This window comes from Cryptosporidium sp. chipmunk genotype I, assembly GCF_004936735.1.
Source record: "Cryptosporidium sp. chipmunk genotype I strain 37763 chromosome Unknown contig_17, whole genome shotgun sequence".
NCBI lineage: Eukaryota > Apicomplexa > Conoidasida > Eucoccidiorida > Cryptosporidiidae > Cryptosporidium > Cryptosporidium sp. chipmunk genotype I.
The window spans coordinates 218,147-246,051 of NW_027125614.1; the positions used below are offsets into that span (position 1 = coordinate 218,147).

The window sequence follows — 27,905 nt, forward strand, 5'->3', positions numbered from 1 at the left end:
TGCTTACATTACGTGTCAGCACTTGCAAGTGCATGATTTGCGCGCCTTTATTCCTAAATTTCTGTGCCGTTTTTGATATTTAAGTACAAATATTAATTCATTAAAAACAACGAAAAAGTCCTAGAATATATATGGAAATTTTAGAGTAAAAATGTAAACCCCAAGCTTTAAATTCCAAACTTTTAGATTTACTTTACCATGAGATTTGTTTCTACTAGCGACTACAAGAATGACAATTTATTATCCCAAAGCTCTTATCTGAATAGGCCAAATGCATATGGATTCTCGAGAAAAGAGTTCAAGGCGTCTTCACTTGAGCATTCCAGCAAGATTGCAAAGAGAATTCTCAGTCATATGATTCCTGAACTTAGTATCTCTCAATTTAATGAGTCTGTACGAATTTTTAACGCATATTTGCAGTCCTACAAAAATACACCAAAAAGCACCCCTAGAATAGAATCTCTGATATTGGCATCTGCCTATATATCAGTTAGAAGGGATGGTGGATACCTTTCTCTACTAGATATAGCATCCAGGCTTAAATCCAAAAATTACAGAAGCTTTGCTAGCCTTATTAGACGGATTTGTACTCGTCTAAGAATTAAGAGTCTCCCAAACCCTTCCATTGAAGATTCCCTAGACCATGTGTGTAGTAAGGTTGAGAGGTTTCTCAAAGAAAAAATGGTTCAGAACGCAAATGAACATTGCCAAAAGGAAACTATTATTTTTCAAAACCCAGAGAAAGAAACTGATGAGATTAGAGATCTAATGCTAGAATCTTTAATTAGAGATTCACCTAGTGTTTTAGAATCCAAAAAACTGAGAAATACTAATCCCGGTCCCTTTTTAAACTCCAAACAATACCTAAAAACTAAAGCTAAAGAAAAAACCTCTTTAGATTCTCTCATAAAAGCCAAAAACTTCGCCTTACTTATTCTCAAGACAATCATTCTTGATCAAGATAATGCTTCTCTAGTTGATAAGGATGACATCCTTAACCCCCTGTGGCTTTCTAATGGAGTGTCTAGTGCTCCCACAATTTCTGCATCATTGTATTTCTCCTTCAAATTGTATTGCAGAAATGTCTCTTTTAATGATCTAATTAAAGCTACTGGGATCAGTAAATCATCCATGATCAAGGCCAGAAGATCTCTTTCTCACCAACTTAGACTTATTTCTCAGAAACTCTTTCCTGGATGGCTCAGCCCTGAGATGTTAAACTCTGATTGTGAATTGCCTCCCACTATACTTGAATCACTTACTAACTTAATCCAATCTCATTATTCAAATCTTAAAACCTAACTATAGCCACTTGTAACACTCCTAAAATAATTCAAAATAGATATATAATCATCTTTTACTCTCTAACTCCTCATCATCTCCTCATTCTCTCTCTTCCCTCTTATAATCTTACAATTCCCTCTACCCTCTAGTTCAGTCAACTCGCTATTTAACAACTTACTACTCAAAATCAAGTCTTAAGTTGTCCTTCTTCAGCATAAAAATCTAAAGAATATCGACTTAGACACATTATCTCCCCACTAAAAAAAAACATGATGAAAACATATAGTTAATTCTCCTGACGCTAAAATAAACAGAAATCTATTATTCTATCTCCTGCACTAGCTTAATACTTCAATATTGAACCTTTCGCAACTTCATATTACAGAGCAGAGAATCATTCCTGAAATCTTATGAAGACTCAAAAAAAATATCTAGTCGTTCTTGCGTCTGAAAGAGCAGCCGTCAGTAAGTTTGCATCTTCCACCTGTTGGTTGACACAATGGAGCAGAACAGTTTCCGCAAAATACAACACTCTGGGCATGACTGAAGACTGTTGTGATTTGGAGACAACCTGGGCATCTCACATCCATAAAGAAGCTATTTGGACTCTGAATCAAACGCTTTAACTTGTGTTTTTGAGCTTCAACTCTGGGATCTGGGTTCAACAAATTGATATCCATTATTAACTCAATTCAAACTAAACAGCTCTAAATCTTAATTATTCTTGTATTTTTAACCGTTTGTTTCTTCCTCGTGTCCCAAACTTTTTGTCTGAGGTCTCAATTTTTTTTTTGCATACCCTCTTATTTATATATACATATATATATTTTTATATTAAAAAATTTGAGCGGGTGTCTCCTTCTGCCCCGACTCTTTTTATGTCTCGCATGAATTTCCCGCCAATTTGTTTAAAATCACATTAATCGATACTGGCCCTGAAAACTCTATAATGATGATTTAATTTAGAAACACAATGCAATTTGTGATTACTTCCAAGAAAACCTCTTTCTTTATCCTTATACATATAAAATACCTTTGAGATTCTCGAATGTACTAATGCCATTGAGCATGAAATACAGGGCTCGTGTGAAAGGTATGCGACTCCATTAGTACATAAATATTGATCTTTTAATTCCGAATCAGAAAGTATTTGATTCTCGGAAATGCTATATTTAGACTTCATTGCAATTAAATGATCTTGGTGATCCTCTTTTTTTTGGTTCTCTTGTTCTTGATCGTCATCTTGTAGCTTAGAGTCTAGTGAATTAGTCACTTTTGGCATTGATAAAGATGATGCGCATACACGCTTACTGAAATGTTCAACAGCCTTCATAACAGAATGCATCCAGGGATATTCTGAATTTCTACTATCCTCTCCAATAGCAACAACTTTCCCCTTTAAAGTTATTACACATCCTCTCGGGGGATTTCCATTAGAATGTGCAAATTCTCCGACCTTACAAGCAAGCCTTACGAGCCTATCAGATTCCCGTTGTACCTGGTCTGATAGTATTTCTGGATTAAATTTTGGCTTTAAAAACGATAAAGGCCAAATTTTTGAAAGTTGGGAAAATTTTTCCCTAGTCAATGGAGGATTCTTTGGAACCTCTATTACATTCCAAATTTTATCAATACAGTTTTTTCTTAAATAATTTTCAGCCTCAATAGGCAAACAATCCTGAGTTTCACCTATTAAAATCTCTACTCTGATCTCATTTGAACTACTTGAAGAATTACTCGATTCCAAGTCATTCTCTTTAATAACAACTTTACGCATTCTTTTAATGTGAGGGAATCTCTTTGAAAACTGATCATTATTAATGAATCTTGAAAATTCATTAGCTAGTTTCATCGGAAGCTTTAAACTGTAGAACTTCATGAAGTCGGGATCATCATAGAATACGTCTGGAAGTACCTCTTCATACAACACAGACTCATCATTCTCGTCTTTACTCCACATGTTTAACTACTCTTCTCGATATACTTCTTGAGCTTGAGCGCCAACAAAAAGCTTACAAATATCTAAAGCCGTTAACAATGCGGTAACTTGGCTTGTTTTCTTATCAACCAGAATCAAGCATTGATCTTCTGATAATAATATATGAGAAATCGCACCACTCAAGCATATATCAACCAAAAATGATGAGTTGCAGGCCTCAATCTCTGTGTTATCCTCAATTTGGTTCTCCTCCTTAAATTCTTTTTCATCCCCAACCTTTCTTGATTCGACTTTTGACACTTTACTTCCACTTTTCTTATATTCAAAACAATTATCTCCGCAATTTAACCCCGAAAGTTGAATTATTGTGCTTCCCAGTGTGTCATACATTCCTTTATTGTATATATTGAAAATGCTCTCAATGGAATCTTCCATTAGTGCTTTTTCTTGATTAGAAACGCATCTTGAAAGATACATACAACACTTTTCCATAGTTAAAATTGTTCCTGTAAATATATTATCTTCTTCAGTCACGACTGGAATATGAGTCAATCCTTCTTTTAAAAACATTTCCAAAGCTAACTTCAAAGGAGAACTTGCTTTTAAACATTTGGGAACTTTTTTACCCATTCCTAGGTGCTTCAACACCTTATTGTGAAATACCCTACCAAAAATGCTCCCTTGAGGAGATATATCACAATCAGGATCATCCTTTTCTGTAGCATTTGTTATCTCATCCTCCGATTGAAATTTTTCTTTCGTGTTACTTCCTGAACAAATTTGTAAATTCTGTACTATATCAGAAAGAATAGTTAAAGGTGAAAAATAACATATAGGATATAATCCCATTGATTTAGATGCAAATTCACCTTTAACAGATTCAGAATCTGATATACTATTTCGATCCTCAATGACCCATGTTCCCAAATCATTATAATTAAACTCTTGATCTTTTAATTTAATTCTTTTGTAATTAGACTCCAAATCCAAACAAAACTTTAATCCCTCATATAAAGTCCCTGACATTGTAATCAACTTCCTAGAAAGAGCTTCATTCGTGTCCAAAACCTTTTTTAACCAGCACTTTATACTGCATTTTGAAAGTTCCTCCAAAGTCTTGAATGGAAAATTATCATCCATTTCTTGACTATTTTCATTTTTGACAAGAATGTATAGTATATAAAAGATTAATAAAGCATCAAAGCAAGTAAAAGATCCAATAAAGCAATCTTCTAATTCGTCATATACCAAAAGAGATTTTTTCTTATCTTCCAATAAAAAACTGAGAGTAATTAATAAAGGTAGATTCGAGCTGACTGCAATAATTTTTGAGTTTTCTGGAACTGCTTCATATATAAATCTAGACTCTAGGAAACGTTTAAGCTGATTTTGAGCCAAACTTAACAGCTGCAGAAAGTGAGCCTCACTCAATTTGGAGTACTCTATAGGGTCTAACTCTTGATCAACCAGAATTGAAATTTCCAAATACTCTGACTTTTCAGTAAGGGAATAGCGCTCAAAAGATTGTGAGAAATTTTTGAGCATTATAAACTTTGATATATCTTTATGTATAAATCATTTAATACGATTAAGTTTTCTTGATGTTTTTTGGGACATATTTTTGTGCAATTCCCTCTATGTATTTGGAGGTAAAAAATCCCGGCACATAAAAATAAACCAAATTTATTAAAAAATAAAATCAGTTTATTTATTCTTTCTAAATTATGTCTACAAAAAATCCGGTGTTATTTTCTGCACTTTGTGTTGTGAAAGGGTCCATTTCAACTCTCTTTGGACTTTCTGGCAAAGTTTCCAAGCTTAAATTTAAGAATGAAAAGGTGTCTTTTAACTATTCTCTCTCAAAAGAAATTGAAATAAATGATGATACTTTGGAGGAACTTAATAACATCATTAGTTATAAAATAAAAGAGAACTCATCCTTTCAAGTATTCAGAATTCTTAGCAAAGAAGCCACTTCAATTTATGGTAATGAACATCTTGAGAGCGATGAAGTTCCACCAGAAGATGTTGAACTCCGTATTGTAACATTGCGTAATTTCTACCTTTCTGCAACCAGAAACCCAGTATTAAAGAATACAAAGGATATTGGTAGTGTTTTAATTGAGAGCATTTCCTTAGATGGTGAGAATCCTGCTTTACTGGTAAACTTCAAGGTTGATCATCCTTTGGTAAGAGCTTCTGAGGAAAACTTTAAAGACCTTTATTGTGAGGAATATTCAGTTCAAGATATTAAGGACGGAAAGTTTACTGTTCCAAGTTTAGAAGATTCCTTACCAATTTCAATAAACCTGGATATTATTGGAGATGAATTGGTTAATCCTTGGGAAGTTAAGGCTGATAATGCTTATGGTATAGATTACAATAAGTTGATAGACAAGTTTGGATGCAAGTTAATTACCAAGGATATGATTGAGAGAATGGAGAGATTGACAGGCCAAAAGGCTCATCATTTCTTTAGAAGAAACATCTTTCTTTCTCACCGTGACTTTGAGAAAATATTGGATGTATACGAGAAGGGAGAACTGTTTTATTTGTACACTGGGAGAGGTCCATCATCTGAATCACTTCATGTTGGACACTTAGTGCCGTTCCTCTTTACCAAATATCTCCAAGATACATTTAAAGTTCCATTAGTTATTCAGCTTACTGACGATGAAAAGTTTATATTCAAAAGTAATTTGACACTTGAAGAGACTCATAGCTATGCATATGAAAATATGAAAGATATCATTGCATGTGGATTTGACCCAGAATTGACGTTCATTTTTACAAATCTTGAGTATATTGCTGAATTATATCCAGATATTTTAAGAATTGAAAAGAAGATATCTTGTTCGCAGATCAAGTCCATATTTGGATTCAAGGACTCCTGCAATGTCGGGAAGTTCGCTTTTCCAGCAGTTCAAGCTGCTCCAGCCTTTTCAAGTTCATTCCCAAACATTTTTGGTGGAAGAACTGATGTTCATTGTTTGATACCTCATGCAATTGATCAGGATCCATATTTTAGAATGGTAAGAGATGTCGCCCCAAGACTTGGATATTTAAAGCCTTCATCAATCCACTCCATTTTCCTGCCATCACTACAAGGTTCTCAAACTAAGATGAGTGCAAGTGTTCAAAATTCATCTATCTTTGTTAACGATAATGAGGAAGCCATTAGAAGTAAAATCATGAAGTACGCCTTTTCTGGAGGCCAGGCTACTGAGGAAGAGCAACGTAAGCTTGGAGCTAATCTTGATGTTGATGTCTCATGGCAATACCTCCGTTTCCTAATGGAGGATGACAAAAAGCTTGAAGAAATTGGAAGGAAGTACTCCTCTGGAGAGATGCTTTCTGGTGAAATTAAATCAATTCTCGTGGACGAATTAGTTAAATTAACTAAGAACCATCAGAAGAATAGAGAGGCAATAGATGATAGTGTCATTGCTAAATTTACAAATAAAAGCCGAGAACAACTTTCGAAACTTTTCAACAAAAAGTGATCATTTGCTTAGTTTTAAGTAATTCTCATAATAATTTATTGTTTTTTGTATTTATCCAATTTAACCAATTTAGAACTTTTGATTTAATTCTTCAATGTATTAACCAATATTTTTTCCTTACCTACACTACTATTACCTGTCCATATTACGTGTCAGCAAATTTATGTATGCATGCATGCAAGTGCAGAATGTTGCAAATGTTTATGAAGTTGAAAAATGCATGGAAACCGTATTTATTTTAGAAAAAGAAAAATTATTTTTCAAAAAGTTCAAAAAGTTTTATTCAACAATGAGGACATTTTATACATTAGGAAATGGAAAATATACTTTGGGAGTTTGTGCAATGGAGAATAAAGTCGAAAGTTCACCAATGAAGAGTATTTTGAATAGAATAACAACGACTGGAGAATTTACGATAATAGTATTTATGCAAGATATGATATTGAATGAGGATATATCAAATTGGCCCAAGGTAGATTGTTTGATTTCATTTTATTCAGCTGGATTTCCATTAAATAAAGCAATTTCATATACAAAATTAAAAAACCCAATTATATTGAATGATTTGGAAAAACAAATTCTTATGAGAAGTAGATTGGAAATATTTAATATCTTGGATAAGTGGAAGATACCAAGACCAGAGTGTATAATAATAAACCACAGCGAGCTATCAGAAGATAACCACGATATATTTTATGAGGAGTACGATTTCATTATATATAAAGGACAAAAAATTCAGAAACCTTTTATAGAAAAGCCAATATTTTCTGATAACCACGATAATTGGATATATTATCCAAAAAACAGCGGTGGAGGATGCAAAAAATTATTTAGGAAAGTTGGAGATAGAAGTAGTGAATATGATTCAAATTTGTGGAAGGTTAGGAAAGATGGAACATACATTTACGAGAAATTTCTACCTACATTTGGAACGGATATTAAAGTATATACAGTTGGTCCAATGTTTGCTCATGCTGAAGCAAGAAAGTCCCCCTGTTTGGATGGTAAAGTACAAAGAACTGAAAAAGGAAAGGAAGTTCGATATTCTGTTATGTTAAGTTACGACGAAAAGTTAATAGCTCACCAGATAGTTAAAGCATTTAATCAGACAATCTGTGGGTTTGATATTCTAAGAACAGTCACTGGAGAATCAGTTGTATGTGATGTAAATGGATTTAGCTTTGTTAAGGGAAATGAAAAGTATTATAACGATTGTGCTCAGATTATCACATCATTATTTCTTAAAAAGCTCTTTAAGAAGAATAAAATAATACCTATGACCAAATTTGAAAAGAAGAAAAAAAATATGTCGTTTTTCAAAAAATCCAGAGAAGTGAATTTTGAAATTCAAGACAACTCCAAATTTAATAGCAATATAAGACAAGAACAACAAAAGGATGAACTTAGTACAGTCATTGTGATAATGAGACACGGGGTTAGAAAGCCAAAACTAAAGTTGAAGTTCGAGACTCAAGACCACAGAATTATTTCACTACTTTCAAATGGGAAAGAAGAAACAAGACTAAAATCTCCAGAAGAGCTTTCTCTCTTATTAGCAAAAAATACACTTATCCTAGAAAATTTATTCATGTCACTCGAGGATCACTCAAAAATTATGCCAGATAATCAAATTCACAAAATATGCAAGGTTTTAAATAACCATCTAAAATTACAGGCATTTCTGGGGGATGGGAAGGGATTTTCTGGAGTAAATAGGAAAGTACAGTTGAAACAAATTAGTCATATAGAGGATGGTTTAAATGATAAAAAAACAATATTATTGGTCGCAAAGTGGGGAGGAGAACTCACTAAAATAGGATGTGAGCAGGCTGAGGAACTTGGGAAGCATTTGAGAGCTACACTATATCCAGGTGATTCGGAGGGATTACTAAGACTTCACTCTACTTTTAGACACGATTTAAAGATATACTCAAGTGATGAAGGTCGCTGTCAGGTAACAAGTGCAGCTTTTACAAAAGGGTTTTTGGACTTAGAGGGAGATTTGGCACCAATTTTAGTTCAGTTAGTAATTCGTGATTCTTTTGCTCGGAGTTTGTTGGATGACCCACATTTAACTACAGAGAGGAAGAAATGCAAGAAAATTATTGAGAATCTGTTGAATATAGATAAGGTTGTGGGATATGAAGAAATTTTTGAAGTTTGGAGGAATTACAAGACTGATTTAAAGGAGGAATTTCCGTCTGAACAAGTAATAAGAACTTTAATGTCTTGTGGAAACCCCTACTCTACTTTGAAAAGGTTGCACGTTCTCATGAAAGAATTGGTGATGAAAATCTATATAGATCAGGACGAAGAAAACAATATTGTGATATATCAAGGATTTAGACAAAGTTTAGATTCATTATTTAAAGTTCATGGCTCTGAGAAAAATGATGGTTTTCCTGTGTCTCAAGAAATAATGCAACGTTGGAACCAATTAACTTCATCATTCTTTAATGAAGAAACTCAAAGATTTGTTACTGCAAAGATTCCAGATATAATGGATAACGCTGTGTATGATATATCTTACAATGTTAATTTTATTAAGAATGAGGTTTCTGTGCTACTTTATGAAATCTATGAGACAGTGGTTCCAGTTGGTGAATTTGTAAGTCTATTTCAGTATGGATTATCCGGAAACCAAAAAGTAAGTATAGGAAAGACCATTACACATAATTTAATAGAAAAGTTATTACAAGACATAAAGTATTCACACGTAAAAAAATTACGACATGAAAAGAATGAGAGGGATGGGGATGAGAACAAACGGAAAACTAGAGGGTTTATTTTTAAGAATGCTAGGAAAATGTTTAATAATATTAACTCAGCAGTAAGCAATGACTGTTCTATCAATTTCTTAAAGGTTCATCCAGAAGAACATATTCGACTTAAAGAAGAGGAAGCAAAGGCTTTTGGAATTAAATCACCTTGGAGAATAGTTAGAAGTAGATTTTACGTAACTTCTGCATCACATATTCAATCATTGGCAAATATATTTTCCTCAATGTATAAGAATCAAATATCTAAAGATGACAAAGCCAGTTTGTTGGATTTGGAAAGTACTTTTTCAGAACTTAATTACTTAAGTCACATAGTGATTCGGGTATGGGAAAGCAGGTCAATTTCAGAATCCGATCAAAATAGATTTAAATTAGAGATGTTCATAAGTAAAGGTGTAAAAAACAAAACAGGTCAAATCTTGAATGCTGGAATTGAAACAGATCATGAGACTAATATTCAAAGAATAAGTGAACTGTTTCCTTTGAAGAAAGTCACATCAAAGCATTTTAATATCACCGAGTTTGAAAACAAAATCAGGGAATTAATAAAAGATTATCATTGAATTCCTATTCTAAATTTGGATTATTTTTGAGGAAATACAGGTGAAAGTTGATCATTAAATTAAATCCTACAAATTAAATTGCACCAGTATGGACATCTTGGAGTGTTATCTACAAAGCCATTTGTTCCAAAATAACCATTAACTCTTTGGTAATTTGGTTGTTGATGTTGAGGGAATTGAGATTGGTTATTGATGTATTGATAATTATTTCTATTATAATGATTTGCAGTAAGGTTTCCAAAATGTGGATCATAATGTGTATTTAAGTATGACCCAGGAAAGCATGGAAGAAATCCTCCACATGTTCCATTCATTCTGGCTATTGGGCCTCCAACCTCAAGGGAAGGATAAATTTCATCTCTGGAACTGAAGTTATTGAATTCATTTTGGTGAAGGTGATGTTGGTTATGGTTGATTGTATTAACTTTACCATTATTATCATCAGTGTTGAATGAATTTTGGTTAGCTTTTTCATTGGAAGACTTCTTTTTTATTAATTTCGTACTTTTCTTACTAGGATTACTTTGAAGCAAACTGCTACTTGATTTACTTGCATTCAATGCAACATTAGATTTATTCTCTGCTACAAAGTCTCTAGTTGCAGTCCTGGAATGAGGGGGGCCTTGAAGCTTTGTTCTTCCTCTTAATCCCTCTTTGTTATTTAAGCTCAATCTTTCCGAGCTTGAGTTTGGTTTTAACCCAACTTTTGACAATGGAGGTTTGCTGGTAATCGAATTGTTGCTATTGATACTGCTAAAGCTTCCAAAATTTGTTAAGTTTTTACTTCTGGAATGATTAACTTGTAACTCGTACATAGATGGCATTTCTTCGATACTCTTGGTAATTTTTTCAGAATAAAGATTAGAAAATTGGTTTTCGTGAACAGGGACAGAAATTGATCTCTTCGATTCAAGTCTATTTAGTGGCTGAAATTCAAGGGATTCATTGTACGATTGGACAATTTTTTGTATTGGGAGCCTTTTCGTAATCAAGTTAGTTTGATCTTCCTTCTGGAAAGGTACTTCGTCTGTCAAAAGTGGTAAATCAGTATTTGGTACTTTGGCAGAGTTAGTGGTGGGATAAGTCTCTTCAAAATGATCATGATCATGCTGCTTATATTTGTATTCATCTTTATTCAAGGTTGTATTGGCTTTATTATCATTGTGGAATTCATTTTGATCATCAGTCGAGTGAAAGTCTTTCTTTTGATTTTCAGCAATATCCAAATCTTCAGGTAATTCTTCTTCACCCTGCTTAATTTTTATTCTCTTATAAAGCAGCTCCAGATTATCAAGCTTGTCTTGTAGGCCTTTGATGAGTAGCCCTCCCATGAATGAAACTACGTCTTCCTTTTCCCTCAAACACTGGTCCAGAGCTGAGTTTGCATTTGAAAGTTCCAAACTGAGCTTGGAAAGAGCTTGAAGGAGTTGGGATTTCGGACCCAGATCTTCCTTTTGGTTCTTTTTTTCACCTGAAACCTTGGATTCATTTTCAACCTTGAATTCACCTAAATCTTCAACTCTATTCGAATGGCCATCTACATGCTCAACTTTATCTCCATTTCCATCTTGAGCACCGCTTTGGATTTGGTCTTGAGTTTCCCCTTCGTTTTGGCTTTCAGGATGATTAATTTCTTGATCTTTATCTCCAGAAACGTGTTCAAATTTTGGATCTGAGTTCAGTTCATGAGAGGTGTTTTTGGAATTGGAATTTTTTGGAGATTTGGAAATCTTGGCTTGGTATGATGTGGGTAATTCGTTTGACAAATTACAAACATTATTTGGCTCTAAATCTTTCGATAAAGCAGTAGATTCTGCTTCCTTACCTGATCCATGAATGAGAAGATACATATTACGAGAGTCGTTTTTTGGACTTACATAATTATGGCTATTTTTCAAAGGAACTTTTTCATGCAGTTCGTTAATAAAAAGATATTTTTGAAAAATAGCTTGGTTTCTATCGTAAGGATTATTGGGTGATTTTGGAGATTTGCAGAGACAGGGACTCAAAGTCAGATTTTTAAAGGTTTTGACGATTTCGCATTGGATAGACTCGATCTTGGAAGCTCGATCAATTTCATCTTGAATCTTTTTCTGGATAATTTCAGAGTTTCTCAATTTTTCAAAATCACTATCTTTTGGAGAACAATCAGTTTCTTTCTCATTACTGCTATCATTAAATGAAGGAAAAAGCTCATGGCAATCTTCTGGAAAATCTTCATTGGATCTAAATTTTTTATTATATTCATAATCACTTTTAATGTTTTTTGAATTGGAACTTTTAAAATATTTCCTTCTTATATTGGATTTAAGCTCTTTACCATTATATTTAATTCCAACAGAAGCTCCCATTGATCCAGAATTTGGGGAAAGTATCTTGTCAAGATCTTGAGATAAAAGCTTTTCAATCTTTCCAATTTCTTGACTTTTTTCGCCATTTATATCGTCTTTATCAGTATCATTATTATTTGCTTTAACATCCCCATTCTCATTCTTATTGGCTAATTCTGATACTATGTTCTTACCAGGGAATGCATCCTTCACATGACAGACATTATATTTATGGCGTGCACTTGACAAATTGGAATTGCTCTTGAGATCTCTTATCCGATTTTCTATTATATTATTGCCCTTATTATTACTCTTAAATTTTTCCGAAATACTGTTTGATATACTTCTTGCCAAATCTTCAGAAATCACCAACTGTTTCTGAGGTGCAATCTGTAGGTTAGTGGGAGATTTTTCACTCGTGTTGTTTACCCAACGAACAACTTCGTCAGACTCTACTACATTCAAAGATGTTGTTACTTCTTCATTTCCAAACTTTGCATCATTCAATGTCATATACAGTGGGATCTGTGATTTTGGTGCGCGAAGGATCACTTTGACCTTCATAATTCTTTCCTGTTTTTATTCTTCCTCTTTACCTTTCCTCCACTTTTCTTGAATTCAACTACTTCGTTGAAGTAAAACAGTTCGACTAATTTTCATGCATTGAAAAATTTATTAATAATTCTATTCCACTACTTTTTTTAAGTTCAAAGAGTTTTCTTTGGAAATTTTTGTGTGTTTTGCATATTATATTATCTTTTTGTTGTTCACATTTTCTTACATTGTTTTAGTCAAAATATACAACACATTCGGCGCCAAAAATTTGGCGCCGGAAGCACACTAAATAAACTAAGGTAGGATAAATATTTTGCTAACAAAATTTTAACAAGAAGTGGAGGAGGGACCTCGGGAGGGAAAGTGAAAAATGTAAATAAGATGTAAAGAAATAAGTCTTAACATTTGGGTGAAATAGATTAGACGAGTTAGAAATAATATAATTCAGAATAGTAATAAAAAAATGCATGCATGCATACATGCAATAGCGTAGTTAAAGTAGAAAAGATTTTTTTTGATTTTTATTTGAATTTTTTCTGTCATTAATAATTTTGGTGCACTAATAGATGATAGGGATTGGAAAGATATAGTGAAAATATAGGCTTGGGTGAAGTGGAAAGAAGGAATTGAACTTACTTGTTGAAGTTTGGTTCTGACCTCAACATTTTGAGGTTCTAGTGTTGCAGCCTTGTATAGGTCAATTCTGGCTTCATCCGGATCATCGAGTTTAAGATAGGATAATGCTCTAAGATAGAGAGCTTTGACATTGTTCTGGAAAAAGTTTAAATTATGGAATTGTGAATTATAGATTGGAGAAAGGCTTACCTTGTCTAGATTCAGGGTTTCTGTGCAGAATTTCAAGACAGACTTGTGCTCTTCGAGTTTGATCATACAACTAGATAAGAAATAAAGGATGATTTAAATATTATGAAAGAAGGGTTAACTTACTTTGAGATGTTAAGGAGCGCAGAGATTTTGATAGGTTTTGAATCAGTTTGCTGTTCAGGGGTCCATTCTTCAAAGTTATCGAGGTATTTGATAGAGTTCTCGTAGTGAATCTTTGCAGTTTGATAATCTCCGAGATTGTAATAGTGGTTTCCAAGGTTTTTGGAATCCAGAGAAAGCTGCATTCTTTGCAATGGAGAAGTAAAGGCTTTTTTAGTACTTGTAACAATATCTGGAACTTGCTCCTTTTTAGTTATAGAAAGCAATTCAATTATGACCTGGAAGATTTTATAAAGCGAGTTATGATTGTGACTGATTAAAATAACAAGATTAAGATGAAGGAAAAGCTCCCTCCAAAATATTCAAAGTAACATACTTTAAAATTTCCAACACTATTATCCTCATGTTGGGTGGTATCTGAGTTTATTCTCGGACTCAAAGACGATACCTCCGAAATAAACAAAGGATCTGATCCTTCCAAGTTTGTAATACATAAAGATTCTCCTACGGTTATCCCGCATATCTTCTCCTCAACATGAGGGTCAGCTACCCCAGATCCAATGATAAAACTATATTTAATCTCATTTCGAACTTAAGTGGGAAAATTGTATTAAGAAAAGTAACCAAATAAGATTAATAGTTTGGCAAAGAAAATTAACAAAAATCTTCCTAGTCAAGATTATTCTTAATTGATTTTCTATTCAAACTTACCATTTGGGATTCCAGAAATGAGTGGATGGCCTTTCAGAATGATCTTGTAATTGATATCAACTAAGTCCCCAGTCTCAGGCCTCCCATTATTAGGATCCTGTTCCAAAGTCATTTACCTTAGCTGTTGGGAAAAATAAGTATGTGTGCGTATTTCTGTACCTTCCTCCAGAATATGTTCCCCTTTCTCTATTTTTACTCAGTTTTTTCCTCCCTTTCAATAATTCCTTCTATTGCGTTATTTTTTATTGTAGTATTACGCATTGCCCGCCCAGCCAAATCTTTTGGCGGGCTACTTGGGTAGGCAAATTATCAAAAAAAGACTAGAGGATCTCAGGAATAAAGATAGAAGCGGAGAGAAGAGAATTTGAAAGGATGGGTAGATATATAATATTGGATACAGGTGCGATATTGCGGTTAGGGAGGCACGATTTTATGGACGATGTTTTGTTAACGGTTCCTTCGGTAATTCGAGAGGTTAAGGACAAAACGGCTTTGGAGAAGATGTTTTACTTACAGGATAGGATTCAGATAATGGAGCCTTCAGAACAGGATTGTGGTTTTGTGAAAAAGTTTTCCAAGGAGACTGGCGATTTCGGGTTTCTTTCAGAGACAGACTTTCAGGTAATTGCCTTAACCTTAGCTTACCACAAAAAATATGATGAGATTTCAAAGCTTAACAATAGGCCCAAGCAAATCACTCTTGTCACCAAGGCTGAAGAGGCGGGAAGATTTGAGGAAGGGATGGATGAAGACTTAGAGAAGGTAAATATGGAGGCTGACGAACGGAAAGAGGAAAGTACGGAGGATGAGGAAGACTGGGAAACTGCTAAAGGACAAAACAATCGAAGAGAGGAAGTTCAATCAGAGGAAAAGGAGGAAGATGAAGAGGATGGAAGGATTTCCAAGAGCTTGGAGGATGATGTATTTTCTGGAGGATGGATTACCAAGGCAAATATTACAAGTGTTATGGGAGGCCTCTCTTCGGGATCTCAGAGCCACTTTGTGGTGGCATGTATGACTACTGACTATTCTATGCAAAATGTACTACTCCAGATGGGTTTGAACCTGGTAGAGATACATGGATTATCAGTAAAAACTATTAAGAGGTGGGGACTTCTTTGTTGTGGATGCTATACTTTTGAAAGAGATACCAGTCGAAAGTTTTGTGGAAAATGTGGAAATGCTACTTTGGATAGAGTTCCAATTAAAGTTTCCTCTGATGGAACAATTGAATTAGACTGCTATAGAAAAAAGGTGAACTTAAGAGGGACCATTTATTCCATTCCTAAGCCAAAAAGAGGTGTCAGAAACCAAGAGATAATCTTGGCAGAGGATCAGCTGATGATGGGAGGGAGACAAAGGTTACTTAGTCACCAAAGGAAGAAGTGGGAGAAGGCTTGCAAGGAAAGGGACCCTTTTTCCAACAGTGGGGCCGACCTTGAAAGCAACTGGGGAAAACAGTTTGGTAGCTTTAAGTACCCTGAAATCAAAATTGGGATGGGAAGAGGAAATCCAAATTCTAATAGTTGGCAGAAGAAACACAATAATAAGAAAAGATGAGAGTTTTTCCAACTTAAACTCTCGCTGCTATTCAATATTCAAACGCTGAAAGTAATTAAGATAGTCTCATAATTGACTTGAGGCATATTAGAGGGTTTAAACGGGGTGAACTTGGAATCAGGCATTTAAGACAAAATTTCTCCCATTAAAGTTTAGTCAGTCATCCAACCAGTGAATTAACTCAGAAATTCCTTCCCTTTCTTACAAATCTTTACCTCTTTTGGGCAAGTATGCGTCTGATATAGACAAGAAATGGAACATAAACTACTACTGCTATACTTATAATCAAGCAAAAACTAGTTAATGCAAATATTAATATTTTTTCCAATCCAAAATCAGAGCTTCCAGACCTATTTTTATTCTCGAAATACATGCGTGAATTCACCCGCTAACCTTCAACCAACTTTTGACTTAATTTTTTAGTTTTGCATGCAGCATACTTTGCCACGTGTATTCATAATTTCTTGGAATTAACCCCCCCACCCACTCCACGTTTGCATACCGCTCATTAGACTTTTAATTCATTTTTTAACTTTTAATGCCATGCTTAGACAATTTGAGGTACAAAAATCGAAGCATTTCGGCGCCAAAGGCAAAAAGTAAATATGACGTTAGTAATGAATTAAAGATAAATGTCTAGAAAAAAAGACGAGAATAGGTCAAGGTTGAATAGGAATTTGGTAGAAAAATTTTAGGACTAAATTTTTGTGAGTTGAACGCAAGTATCGGTTTTAAGTTAGAACAGGAAAATTGCTGGAAAAGAAAAATAGCTAGATGTCTACAGAACCAGAAGTTACAGAACAGGTCCTTTCAAAAAAGGCATTAAAAAGACAGGAAAAGCAGGCACTGAAAGAAGCTAAGAAGGCGGAAGCAAAGAGTAACCAGCAGCAACAACAGTCAGTTAATTGGAGTTCAGTTATTGCGTATTCAACCGAGACGACTTCATATGGAGTCATTCCATTTAATTGCAAAATTGAAAGCAGGTCTTTTTCAAAGATTAAGGAATTGGATTCTAATAAAAGAGGTGAGAAAGTTTGGCTAAGGGGTAGAATTGCAGAATCCAGATGTAAGGGGTCTTTGGGATTTGTATTACTCAGACAAACTTTCTATAGACTGCAATTAGTAGTTGATGCTAATAACTGTAGCTCTAAGGAGATGATTAAATGGCTTGGATGCCTTCCAATTGAGAGTATGATTGATGTTTACGGTACCATAGTAGTTCCAGAGACTCCAGTTGTTTCATCTACTCAAGATATAGAGATTTTGGTGGAGAGGGTTTTCTGTGTCTCCTCAGCTTGTAGTGAACTGCCCTTCCAATTAAAAGATGCTAATAGAGTTGAAACTGAGGATGAAGATTCCACAATCATTAGAGTTCTACAGGATGTGAGACTTGATAATAGGGTACTGGACTTGAGAACTTATTTGAGCCAGGCAATATTTAGAATTCAATCGGAGGTATGCAGATTACTTAGGGAATTCTTAATAGAGAAAGAATTCATTGAGATTCACACCCCTAAACTTTTACCAGGGGCTTCCGAAAGTGGCGCCACCGTGTTTAAAGTGGACTATTTCTCAAACACAGCTTGTTTGGCCCAGTCACCTCAACTCCATAAACAAATGTCAATCTGTGGGGACTTGGAAAGAGTATTTGAGATTGGGCCTGTTTTCAGAGCAGAAAACTCAAATACTCACAGACATTTGTGTGAGTTTGTTGGAGTTGATATTGAAATGAATATCGAGAATTCCTACCATGAGTTGGTTGATGTTTTTGATGCCATGTTCAGACATATTTTTCGAGGAATTAATACTCGCTGCAAGAATGAATTACTCGTTGTTTCCGAATATAATCCATTCACTCCTTTTGTTATTTCAGAAAAGACTCCACGTCTTACTTTTGAAGAAGGATGCAATCTTCTTAGAGAGGCAGGCGCTGAAATTCCAGAGGATCTTTCTGACTTTGACATTTCTACAGAACAGGAAAGATTGCTAGGTAAGTTCCATATTAAAGCACTTTCTAAAAAGATTGAGAAGAGGATGAGTTAGTGAAGGATCACATACTTTAATATGAATAATGTTGAAGTTCAAACTATCAATTCTCTTTAATTCTTATATCATCCTACTAAGATATTCAATGTGCTGGTTGATGATATTTGACGTCCTATTGAACATATTCACACCCAACTTGACTTACATTATTCATTTTTTTTAGGCTCTATTGTTAAAGAAAAGTATAACTCTGATTTCTACATGATGCTTAAATATCCACTCAAAGTGAGACCTTTCTACACAATGCCTGACTTTGATGAACCACAGGTAAGTCAAGTTTTTTCGCCTCCTAAGAAATATGGAGAGCTTGAGAGGATAAAGGGGAGAGAAGAAGTAGAAGAAACAGGAAGATTTATGGACTTTAAGGGAAGGTTGAGGATTTGCCTCTATTGAGGGATGATGATTGTTTATTCACCCATAGCCTGTAAATTCAAACATGTATCTATACAATTCGTGAGTAGATACAGCCACGTTTGAACCCTTGATGACAACCTTTCATGCATCACCAACTGACCTCAATATGGCTGTTTCCAAATCCTCATGCCTTCTCCCTCATTTCCCTCCCCTTTTTTTTCCCGAGCCGTCTATATATTATTTTCGGGGGCGTTACCGCCTTTACATGCAAGTGTTTACCGCCAATTCCCCACATTTTTTTTATAGAAATGGTCAAATTCTTTCGACTTTTTTATGAGAGGAGAAGAAATATTAAGCGGAGCACAGAGAGTTCATGATTACGATTTGTTGGTAAAAAGGTGCCAAGAATGTGGTGTTCCGGAGCATTCACTTAGAGATTATTTGAACTCATTCAAGCTCGGCGCTCCTCCACATGGTGGATGTGGCATTGGACTCGAAAGAGTCATTATGCTCTTTTTGAATCTTGGAAACATCAGAAAATCTTCAATGTTCCCTCGTGATCCCAAGAGGCTTAGCCCTTAAAGCCTCACATCATTTAATTCTAATTCTTATGCCTACTGTACGCAAATCTTGCATACTTGTGGTTTATCTCTAGCACATATATGTTATTAGATTGAACATCTAATTAAAGGTCTAGATTAAAAAATTAGTAAGCTTTTTATAATGCATTATTACCACTAAAAGTTTTATAAAAACTCGACTAAATTCTCTCTTTTGGCACTTTTCCCACTTTAATGTCTTCCAGTCACTTTTATTTGCAACCAAAAATCATATTTAGCTAGCTTTATAAATTTATTCTCTCTAATTGTATGCAGAGACACAGACGCGCGACCCGCCTAAAAGAAGTTAAAATAAATGAAATAATTAATATAAAAAAAGAGGTAAAACGGTACCCAGACATAGTAATATTAAATACTGATGAAGTAAAATTAAATAGTAAAAGTGAATGGCCAAACAAGAGGCAAGAAAAAATTAGCAAATTAATATATTACAAAAGGGGGTAAAAAGAGGTAAAATAGAGAAAAAACGTTTGTATAGACTAGACTATAATATGATCACAGGTACCTGCGGGGAATTAAATAATTAGGTGACTATAAAAGGTTTATGACTCTTATGTACAAGAAAGGAGAAAAATTTGCTTTAAGAAAGAAATTGATAAGAGGAAGAGGAATTTGGTAGAGTTGAGTTTCCAAGTGATAATTGAACTTAATTGGGAAGTTGACTGGGATAAGCAGTTAATAAAAAGAGAGATAGATAAATAGAATAAAGAGGAAAAAAAACAAGAAATCATAAATTAAGGAATTTAGAATTAAAGGTGTAAAGGAAGGTAAATAACTTTATAAGTTGAATAGTAAATAATATGGAAGAAGGATATGATTGGGACCAAATTAGCAGCTTCCAAATAGTGGATGGAATGAACATTTCAAGTTCATCATTATTGGATGATGATTTGCTGATAGCATCACCAGATTCGACAAATAGTGGTAGTAATGTTTCATTGGACCAAAGAGAATTTTCCAGACAAATTTGCTCGCCGCTTTCACAGTTTTTGGTTGGTTCTGACAGCTCCAATTCAAAAAATGGAGGTCAAAAACACTTTTCACAGCACCAACATAGTAATGGCACTGGTGGAGGTAGTGCAAGTAACTTTAGCTTAAATAGTAGCCATTCGTCAGTTATTGGAGATTCACAACATTATGGAATACAGACCGGATTAATAGGCTCCGGAACTAACATTAGAGATAACTCAATATACAATTCTGGATACCAATTCAACGATACTGAAAAGATTTCCACAACTGAAAAGGAGTTTACTAAACGTAAACGCCCATATAACAATAGTAATAATAACAGCAACAATATTGTTGGCAATAATTCATCCAATAGAATAGGTAACTGTACTCAAAATAGTTTATCTGGAATAGGAAGATCCGTTATGGGTATTAGTGGTATGGGAGCAGGAGTTACAGGTAACTCATTAACGAAAACTCCTAATAAGACCCGTACCAGAAAAGTACGAGAAACTTCTGATGACTTTGGGAATTCTTCGAACGGGTCATCAGTTAATTCAAAATCTAGTTACTCTGCCAATGCATCAGGAGGAGAAGGCTGCTCTTTTGGTTCATCTTCAAACATTACTGAAGACCTTAATTCTGTAAAGTATTATGAGGGATTTAAGCTGCCTCTTGGAGATCTTGGCCGAAAGATGCTTCTTAAGAAGCTACGTGAAATACATACTCAAAACCCAACTAAAATGGAGAAAGCCCTTACTGATCATGGACTTTCTTACACGAGAATTAGATTCGCAAGCGTCCAACAGCTTTTTAAAATCTCTTATGTATGTGACGTATTTGACTATGCTTTGAGCATACACTGTGAGTTTGGAAGACCAAGACACAGAGATTCTTCAAAAAGCGTCCAACTTTCCTCGGTGAATTCAAACTCGAACATAATTGCGCAGCAATCACACTCCAATATTTCATCCAGAAGAGTATTAGATTCTCAACAGCATAACAGAATCGGTGGAGGAACTACGGTACAAGGAGGTATTTCTGATAAGTTTGAATCGCATTCTGCCATCAGCAATACAAACGGAGGAGTCATTCCAAGAGGACAAGCACTTTTGGATGATTCTTCAAAAGGGTTGGGAAAACTTGAGACTGATTTAGATACTTACACACCAGACACATCTCCATGCAGCCATCGATCATATTCATCTAATAAGAGTCTTTATTCAAAGGATTCGAGCTTGGTTTCTAATACACCATTAAACAAAATTGAGCATGACATTACCTCACCAATTTCCATATTTTCCACTACAAGTGGTTCACCAGCTTCTCAAAGAAAAAGAAGAGGGTCTACAAAATCAAGCTATAACTTCTCACCTCCCCCTATTCCTGTTACAAACTCACCATTGCAATCAGGAGATTCAAAAGATATCTCTTCCTTGAATCCGGAAATTTCTAGCTTTGTGAACAACCAGAACCTAATTAATTATAACTTAATTCAAGGTAATGTATCAAACAATAATATGAGTGGAAGCTCATCTGTTTCAGGATTTGTTACACAGAATGATGTTTGTGCTAGCCACTTTTCTGATCATCAACAGCAACAACTTCACCAAAGTATCGGCCACTATAACAATATAAATGGCCATATCCAAACTGGAGGCCGAACTCCTCCTCTTCCTCCTTCATACCATAAGAAACACGAAGAGCATGAGTCATTAGATTCCATGATTTCCATTAATAGTGTCTCAGATACTGTTCTTCATAAGCCAGCGAAGAGACAAAAGATTAGGTCCAAAAAGAAGAGTACTTTGACAGATATCAGAAGTGAGCCTCCAACGCAGACAAATTATACTTACTCTAGCTCAACTCAATCTGGGATAAGTAATAACTCAAATATATTTAGCTGTGGAGATATTGATGATATTTACTGTACCTCGACTATTAACACTGAAGTTACCCCCTTTTACCAACCAGAATCGGAAATTGCCCATCTTGGTGACTTTGATACCTCTCATCATACACATAATTATCACAACCATCACCAAGATTCAATCCATTTTATTTCTTCGTCTGAATCACATGACCAAAACATTCCAATTTGTTCAGCTTTTGGGTCACCTTTTGATTCTTCTGTAATCATCAGCTCTTCCCTGGACACTGAAACTTCCCAAACTTCTGGAATTATCACATGTGATAGCCCAACATCATTTTATCTGTACTCTCAGCCAAATATCTCTTCCAATTATGATGAATATATGGATTCTTCTTGTCTCAATGGATTCCTTACTCAGGGCTTAAATTCTATAGAGATGTTTAATTCAAACGAACTTGAAATGGACAACTTTGACATTGGATGTCCTTTAATTTCAATTTAACAAAGTTCATTGAGTCCGCCGCTGTCTGTCAATTTGACTGGTAGTAATTATTACTCCAATACTCTTTCTTGGTAATAATGATAACCTTTTATATTCAGTTGAATCTTAATCGCAAATACCTTCTCCTCATTCATATTAAATTGATAGTTTTTAAGCTTTTGAGATAATACTTTATGTTCATATTTCTATATTCATAAGCCATCCCAATTATTATTACTTTTTAAAAAATTGCATATTCTTGACATTTACGTATTGGAGCCACATAAACACTAGTTTGCTGTTATTTGCTTGCGCTCTATTTTAATAAAGTGAGAACTTAAAGCCTTGACACTTTGGTTTCCACACTTATTTAACAATTTTCTGCTTTTGGGCAGTTAATCAATCCTTTTAGAGGGTAAACTACTTTCAAAGTTTTCCTCTTTACGTCTGCAAATGAAAAAATGAAGGTCAACACATTTTTTTGTTATTTTTTATTTTTCTCTTTTTTTCACTTTTATATATAAAATATTCATTTATGTGAATATTGACCATTTCCCATTTTTTATTGAACATTATTGCTTTATAATATTTTATCTTAAAGTTTTAAGGGAAAGGGGGATACGATCCAAAGATTAAATTGTAAATCCATTTAATTTGTGCTTTAAGTCGAAATATTGGAGCCAAAACTATGCCCGATTTACGGAAACTGAACTCCAGATACCTGAAAATACTGATTTCAGCGATTCTAATCATTGGTCCTTGTATTCTATACTTGATTACAACATCAAAATGGCTTTTTATGCAACAAAATTACTTGCTAATTGCCACAAGTTATATACTCTTCATACTTATGGCAACTTCCATGTTTTTGACGTTTCTGAAGAACCCCGGAGTAATAAAATCATGTTCCAAACTTAATAATCCACCCTGTTCTATAGATCTACAGATTAATGCACAGATTATCAAAGTCAAATTCTGCTCTTATTGCAAAATTATCAGACCTCCAAGAAGTGTTCACTGTAATATCTGCAATCACTGCGTAGATAGGTTTGATCATCACTGTCCTTGGGTAGGAACGTGCATTGGGGCAGGAAACCACAAACTATTTATGTTATTCATCTCAACCCTGTTTTTACTTGAAGTGGCCATGCTTTTGGGGTCATGCAAGATGGTTAACCATTTTACTTACGAGGCCATTCACATACTTAAACTGGGGAATTCTACCAAAATTTTCATCCACACAATGAATCACTCTGCTGGAGCCGCTGTAGTTATTGGGTTCGCCTGTTTTACAATTCTTTTTTCACTTTCTCTCCTTATATTCCATTGTTACATTGGCGCCATGAACAAAACTACTTATGAAGAAATCAAAAAGCTTTACAGTGAGACCTCAAATCCGTGGTACTCTGGGATTTCAAGGAATATATTTGAATTGTTTCTAAGTCCATCTCCAAAGCTGAATTATTAGTAAGAGCATTGGCATTATCTTAAGCATGTTAATCCAATTGATTATTTATCATTATCAGCGCCTAACTCATCCATTTAAAGCTGTAAGCAAGTCCATTAATATAAAAACAACGTATAAAACCTTTTTTTTTAAAATTAATCGTTTACTCACCATTGGAAAACGCTAATCAAGCGTTATAAAACATTACCAACCTTATTATGGAAACCTTTTACACTGAAGAAACACGAGAAAAAAATCCTTTTAAACTGAATGTTGCAAATCGAGTTTCTGAAAAACTCACAAAGACCGGACTCTGGCGAAACATTAATGTAAAATGGTCGCATACCCTTCAGGCCTATATTGTTACTGCTACTCAAATCTTATTTTGCTCCAAACAGTATCTTAAACTCTCTACCTTTATTCCGCTCAGTGACTTAGACCAAATTCATTCCTCTTTTTTTGAAAATTTGGAAAAGGACTTAAAAACCATTCTACCTTATATCAACTCCAAAATTAATCACGAGTACGTCCTTGCCATTGTTAGCAACGATGATGAGCTCATCCTCCAATCAGTTAACTTTGATCTTAAGAAAATTGATTAATTCCTATTTTACTCTATCACTTCAAGTTTGATGATGCTTTGCCATTTTTTTAAAAATCTGCACACCCATATAATAGTGTTCTTCCACATGCAAAACATGCTTGCATTGCCGGTACCAAAATTATTTACTATTATTTTCATCCACATGAAAAAAAATGATTATTGCATGCAAGAATAAAATAATACACGTAATTTCATTTAAAATATAATCAAAAAAAAATTAAAAGGTGAACATTTGTTTGTATATAATTTAATTAAAAATCTATAGCAGAAATAGTAGTAGGTAAAGCTTAAGTTAAATTACTTCTTATTTGCTAATTTTAGAATTGCCTCATCATTCTTTAGCTCCAAATCTCTCGTGATATACTCGAAGTCCCGTTTAATATCAAAATTATAATCTCTTTCCAGTGGTACCTGGTGAAAAGTAGTGATTCGAAATGAATGTTCAAAAAAAAATTATCAAGATTCATTTCCTAATTAACTTACCATGTCATTCAACTCGCAATCGATCTTCTCCTCCTGAATTTTCGACATTATCTTCTGGAACTTGGTCGAGGATTCCTCTGGCGATGCAAAGCATCTACTTCTAGCTTTGTAATTCCTAAAAATTAACCTTTCTTCTTTCATTTTTTATTTTAATTATCCCACCCTAAAAATTCTAACAGTAGTTGGCGCCAAGCGCACCTAAGGTCTAAATATACATTTTAATTATATCAACTCAAAGTAAATAAAAAAGAAGAATATCTTCATCCTCTTCCTTGGCCCTAATCTAATATTTATAAAGATCAAGGAAGAATTGGAGTTTAAACTATATCTCATTTGAACAATGTCCGAAATACACTTCCAACGTATAGGATCCAAACACCTCCTTTCCCCTCCATCTCTAGTCCTTACATATAATGGGAACAAATGTTTAATTAATGTTGGCGAGAATATACAGAGATACTGCTTTGAACACAAGATCAGGCTTGCCAGATTGAGAAGTATTCTTCTGACTAATATTTCGGTTGAAACCATTGGGGGTCTTCCAGGTCTTCTTCTAACATTAATAGGAGTTGGGGTTCAGAAGCTCAGAATTGTGGGTCCAGAGCCAATAACTCAGTATTTGCTTATGTTTGGATACGTAATTAGAAACCAGAAAAGACAGAAAAACTCCCTAAATACTGTTGTGTCTATTAATTCACAAGAATTCCTGGATAACTTTGATGGGGTCAAGTCCGATCTAGAAATTGAGATTATACAGATTATGCCAACATCTTCTTTGGAGCCACTCAAGCTGGAATTAGATCACGAGCTTTCTCTTGAATGTTATCTAAATTATTCTTTATCAGTACCTCAAACTTGCGTAAGCGTTGAGCACAATATGTGTCCAAGCTCCAAAAAAAGATGTACTGAAAACTCCTTATCTTGCCTATCAAGTCCATCTATATTATATATGCTCGAGTTTCCAGAGAAAAGAGGAAAGTTTGACGTTATCAAGGCTAAAGAACTGGGTGTTCCTCCAGGTCCTCTATACTCCAAACTAAAAAATGGAGAAAGTGTACAAATTTCAGGTTCTAAAATTATCCAACCTAATGATGTTTGCTCCCCTCCCATCAAGCTGCCCTGGTCAATCATTTTGCATGCTCTGAATCCAACTGAATTTGACTTCTTCTACTCCGTTATTTCTCAGATTTTAGACTCAAAAGGATTTGATTTTTCAAAAACCACCCTTGACTCTATTAATTGCTTAAATGGCCAACATGAATCTATTTCAAACTTTTATATATTCCAGTTCCAAGCTTACTTTGATTCCCTTTTAGATTCTAATCCAAACTCTTTAAAGCTTGATTCTTGCTTTATCCAAAATAAACACTACCTATCCAAAGGAACTATTAAGGTTATAAGGCTAAATGAAAGACTAAATTCACTCAAAGAGCAAGAAATTAACCCTTTTGTGACTTCTCACTTTCTTCAAGAGTTCCTAAACAATATTTCTCCCAACCTATTTCCACTTTCATCAGCCAAAGTTGATGAGCTTGCTTGGAATCAACAGTTCTTCATCTCCTCAAACCAAAAGTCTCTCCAAAATACCAACTCTATTGCAAACATACACAAAAAAAGAGCCAAATTTACTCCCATTTCACAAGAATCCGAGGACCAAATCTTATTTCTAAAACAAGAATTTCAGGGTATTTTCTCGAATTATATAGAAAACCACCCAAACTTGCTTTTTCCTCTTTTATATGTTCTTGGAACTGGATCTGCAATTCCCTCCCCATACAGAAACGTCTCTGGATGCCTTTTACGCGTAGACGATAATACGAGCATGTTGCTGGACTGTGGAGAAGGTTCGATGTCCCAGCTTTTCGGGCTTTGCAAGTTTGATTTTAACTTATTTTCAGAAATTATTGCTTCAATTAAAATTGTTTTCATTTCTCATCCGCATGAGGACCACTTTTTGGGTATCTTCAATCTTCTTAAGCTTAAAAATTCTGTCGGCATTCAAAGAATCAAAAATGTTTCAGAATTAACCCAAAATGACAATTTCTATTATATTAAGTACCACCAAAACCTCCAACAAGTCAAAGAAGTTTATTTTAACGGTGAAATTAAAAGCAGGGATTTCAAGAACTTGGTACTTATTGGGCCAAAAAAAGTAGAAAAGATATACAATCTATTCCAAAATAAAATTATTCAAGACAAAGTAAATAGAGTTAAGGATTTTGAAATTTCTTTTATAGCTATAGATAAGAGAATGAATGAAAGTCCTGAGAATAGATCAGATGGTAACCAGCTGCTATTAGATGACTTTTTTTTAAAGCTTGAACAATTCCCAGTTAAGCATATAAAATCCTCTTACGGACTAAAAGTAACGCTTAAGCTTGAAAATAAGGTTGAAAGTGGGGGGGATTGCTCATTATTTAAAATCGTCTTTTCAGGAGATACTGCTACTCCATGTAAATCCCTGGAAGATGCATCAAAAGACTGTGACGTCTTAATACATGAAGCAACATTTGAGGACAATTTATCCAAAGACGCCCAAGAAAAGAACCATTCAACTATTTCTGGAGCAATAGGAACTGCTTATAACAGTTCAGCAAAGTTTCTTTTGCTTACTCACTTTAGTCAGAGGTACTTTAGCATGCCAAAAGTTGAAATTAAGAGTGAATACTTGAACAGATACTTTTTAAACAAGACACTTTGTATGATGGATTTGATGATCATTCCTTTGCAAAGAATGGGAAAGCTGATAGAAAGATTCCACAATTTAAATAAGTTAATTAGGGATTATTTGCCACAAGTTTAAACAAACCAAAACACAGTCTTTATTTTTCTTTGAATCATCGCTTTCAACAATCATACAATCCCAGACATCATAA

General features: G+C 34.4%; 13 protein-coding genes across 13 annotated transcripts; 9 read left to right on the forward strand and 4 right to left on the reverse strand.

The window, feature by feature from the left end:
- Positions 1-198: 198 nt before the first annotated feature.
- On the forward strand, positions 199-1,302 carry ELE39_001395 (uncharacterized protein; the record flags this gene model as incomplete). Its single annotated transcript, XM_067344434.1, has 1 exon — positions 199-1,302. One exon carries the CDS (start codon positions 199-201, stop codon positions 1,300-1,302), a length of 1,104 nt encoding a protein of 367 aa, XP_067200472.1.
- Positions 1,303-1,715: 413 nt separating this feature from the next.
- Positions 1,716-1,964, reverse strand: ELE39_001397 (ribosomal S27; the record flags this gene model as incomplete). The annotated part of the gene is made up of 1 exon (XM_067344436.1): positions 1,716-1,964. The coding sequence occupies one exon, from the start codon at positions 1,962-1,964 to the stop codon at positions 1,716-1,718; it is 249 nt and encodes an 82-aa protein (XP_067200474.1).
- Positions 1,965-2,203: 239 nt separating this feature from the next.
- Positions 2,204-3,136, reverse strand: ELE39_001398 (cytidine deoxycytidylate deaminase family; the record flags this gene model as incomplete). The annotated part of the gene is made up of 1 exon (XM_067344437.1): positions 2,204-3,136. The coding sequence occupies one exon, from the start codon at positions 3,134-3,136 to the stop codon at positions 2,204-2,206; it is 933 nt and encodes a 310-aa protein (XP_067200475.1).
- Positions 3,137-3,250: 114 nt separating this feature from the next.
- Positions 3,251-4,768, reverse strand: ELE39_001399 (uncharacterized protein; the record flags this gene model as incomplete). The annotated part of the gene is made up of 1 exon (XM_067344438.1): positions 3,251-4,768. One exon carries the CDS (start codon positions 4,766-4,768, stop codon positions 3,251-3,253), a length of 1,518 nt encoding a protein of 505 aa, XP_067200476.1.
- Positions 4,769-4,947: 179 nt separating this feature from the next.
- ELE39_001400 (tryptophanyl-tRNA synthetase) lies at positions 4,948-6,726 on the forward strand (the record flags this gene model as incomplete). The annotated part of the gene is made up of 1 exon (XM_067344439.1): positions 4,948-6,726. One exon carries the CDS (start codon positions 4,948-4,950, stop codon positions 6,724-6,726), a length of 1,779 nt encoding a protein of 592 aa, XP_067200477.1.
- Positions 6,727-7,015: 289 nt separating this feature from the next.
- On the forward strand, positions 7,016-10,069 carry ELE39_001401 (histidine acid phosphatase; the record flags this gene model as incomplete). The annotated part of the gene is made up of 1 exon (XM_067344440.1): positions 7,016-10,069. The coding sequence occupies one exon, from the start codon at positions 7,016-7,018 to the stop codon at positions 10,067-10,069; it is 3,054 nt and encodes a 1,017-aa protein (XP_067200478.1).
- Positions 10,070-10,128: 59 nt separating this feature from the next.
- On the reverse strand, positions 10,129-12,963 carry ELE39_001402 (uncharacterized protein; the record flags this gene model as incomplete). Its single annotated transcript, XM_067344441.1, has 1 exon — positions 10,129-12,963. The coding sequence occupies one exon, from the start codon at positions 12,961-12,963 to the stop codon at positions 10,129-10,131; it is 2,835 nt and encodes a 944-aa protein (XP_067200479.1).
- Positions 12,964-14,982: 2,019 nt separating this feature from the next.
- ELE39_001403 (ART-4 PIN+Zn ribbon involved in RNA metabolism) lies at positions 14,983-16,170 on the forward strand (the record flags this gene model as incomplete). Its single annotated transcript, XM_067344442.1, has 1 exon — positions 14,983-16,170. One exon carries the CDS (start codon positions 14,983-14,985, stop codon positions 16,168-16,170), a length of 1,188 nt encoding a protein of 395 aa, XP_067200480.1.
- Positions 16,171-16,944: 774 nt separating this feature from the next.
- Positions 16,945-19,152, forward strand: ELE39_001404 (aspartate tRNA ligase; the record flags this gene model as incomplete). Its single annotated transcript, XM_067344443.1, has 3 exons — positions 16,945-18,160; positions 18,380-18,483; positions 18,877-19,152. The coding sequence occupies 3 exons, from the start codon at positions 16,945-16,947 to the stop codon at positions 19,150-19,152; spliced, it is 1,596 nt and encodes a 531-aa protein (XP_067200481.1).
- Positions 19,153-19,990: 838 nt separating this feature from the next.
- Positions 19,991-22,516, forward strand: ELE39_001405 (uncharacterized protein; the record flags this gene model as incomplete). Its single annotated transcript, XM_067344444.1, has 1 exon — positions 19,991-22,516. One exon carries the CDS (start codon positions 19,991-19,993, stop codon positions 22,514-22,516), a length of 2,526 nt encoding a protein of 841 aa, XP_067200482.1.
- A 667-nt stretch (positions 22,517-23,183) lies between these two features.
- On the forward strand, positions 23,184-23,963 carry ELE39_001406 (DHHC zinc finger domain-containing; the record flags this gene model as incomplete). Its single annotated transcript, XM_067344445.1, has 1 exon — positions 23,184-23,963. One exon carries the CDS (start codon positions 23,184-23,186, stop codon positions 23,961-23,963), a length of 780 nt encoding a protein of 259 aa, XP_067200483.1.
- A 197-nt stretch (positions 23,964-24,160) lies between these two features.
- ELE39_001408 (uncharacterized protein) lies at positions 24,161-24,544 on the forward strand (the record flags this gene model as incomplete). Its single annotated transcript, XM_067344447.1, has 1 exon — positions 24,161-24,544. One exon carries the CDS (start codon positions 24,161-24,163, stop codon positions 24,542-24,544), a length of 384 nt encoding a protein of 127 aa, XP_067200485.1.
- Positions 24,545-25,369: 825 nt separating this feature from the next.
- Positions 25,370-27,832, forward strand: ELE39_001409 (mbl domain containing; the record flags this gene model as incomplete). Its single annotated transcript, XM_067344448.1, has 1 exon — positions 25,370-27,832. The coding sequence occupies one exon, from the start codon at positions 25,370-25,372 to the stop codon at positions 27,830-27,832; it is 2,463 nt and encodes an 820-aa protein (XP_067200486.1).
- Between the last annotated feature and the right edge of the window lie 73 nt (positions 27,833-27,905).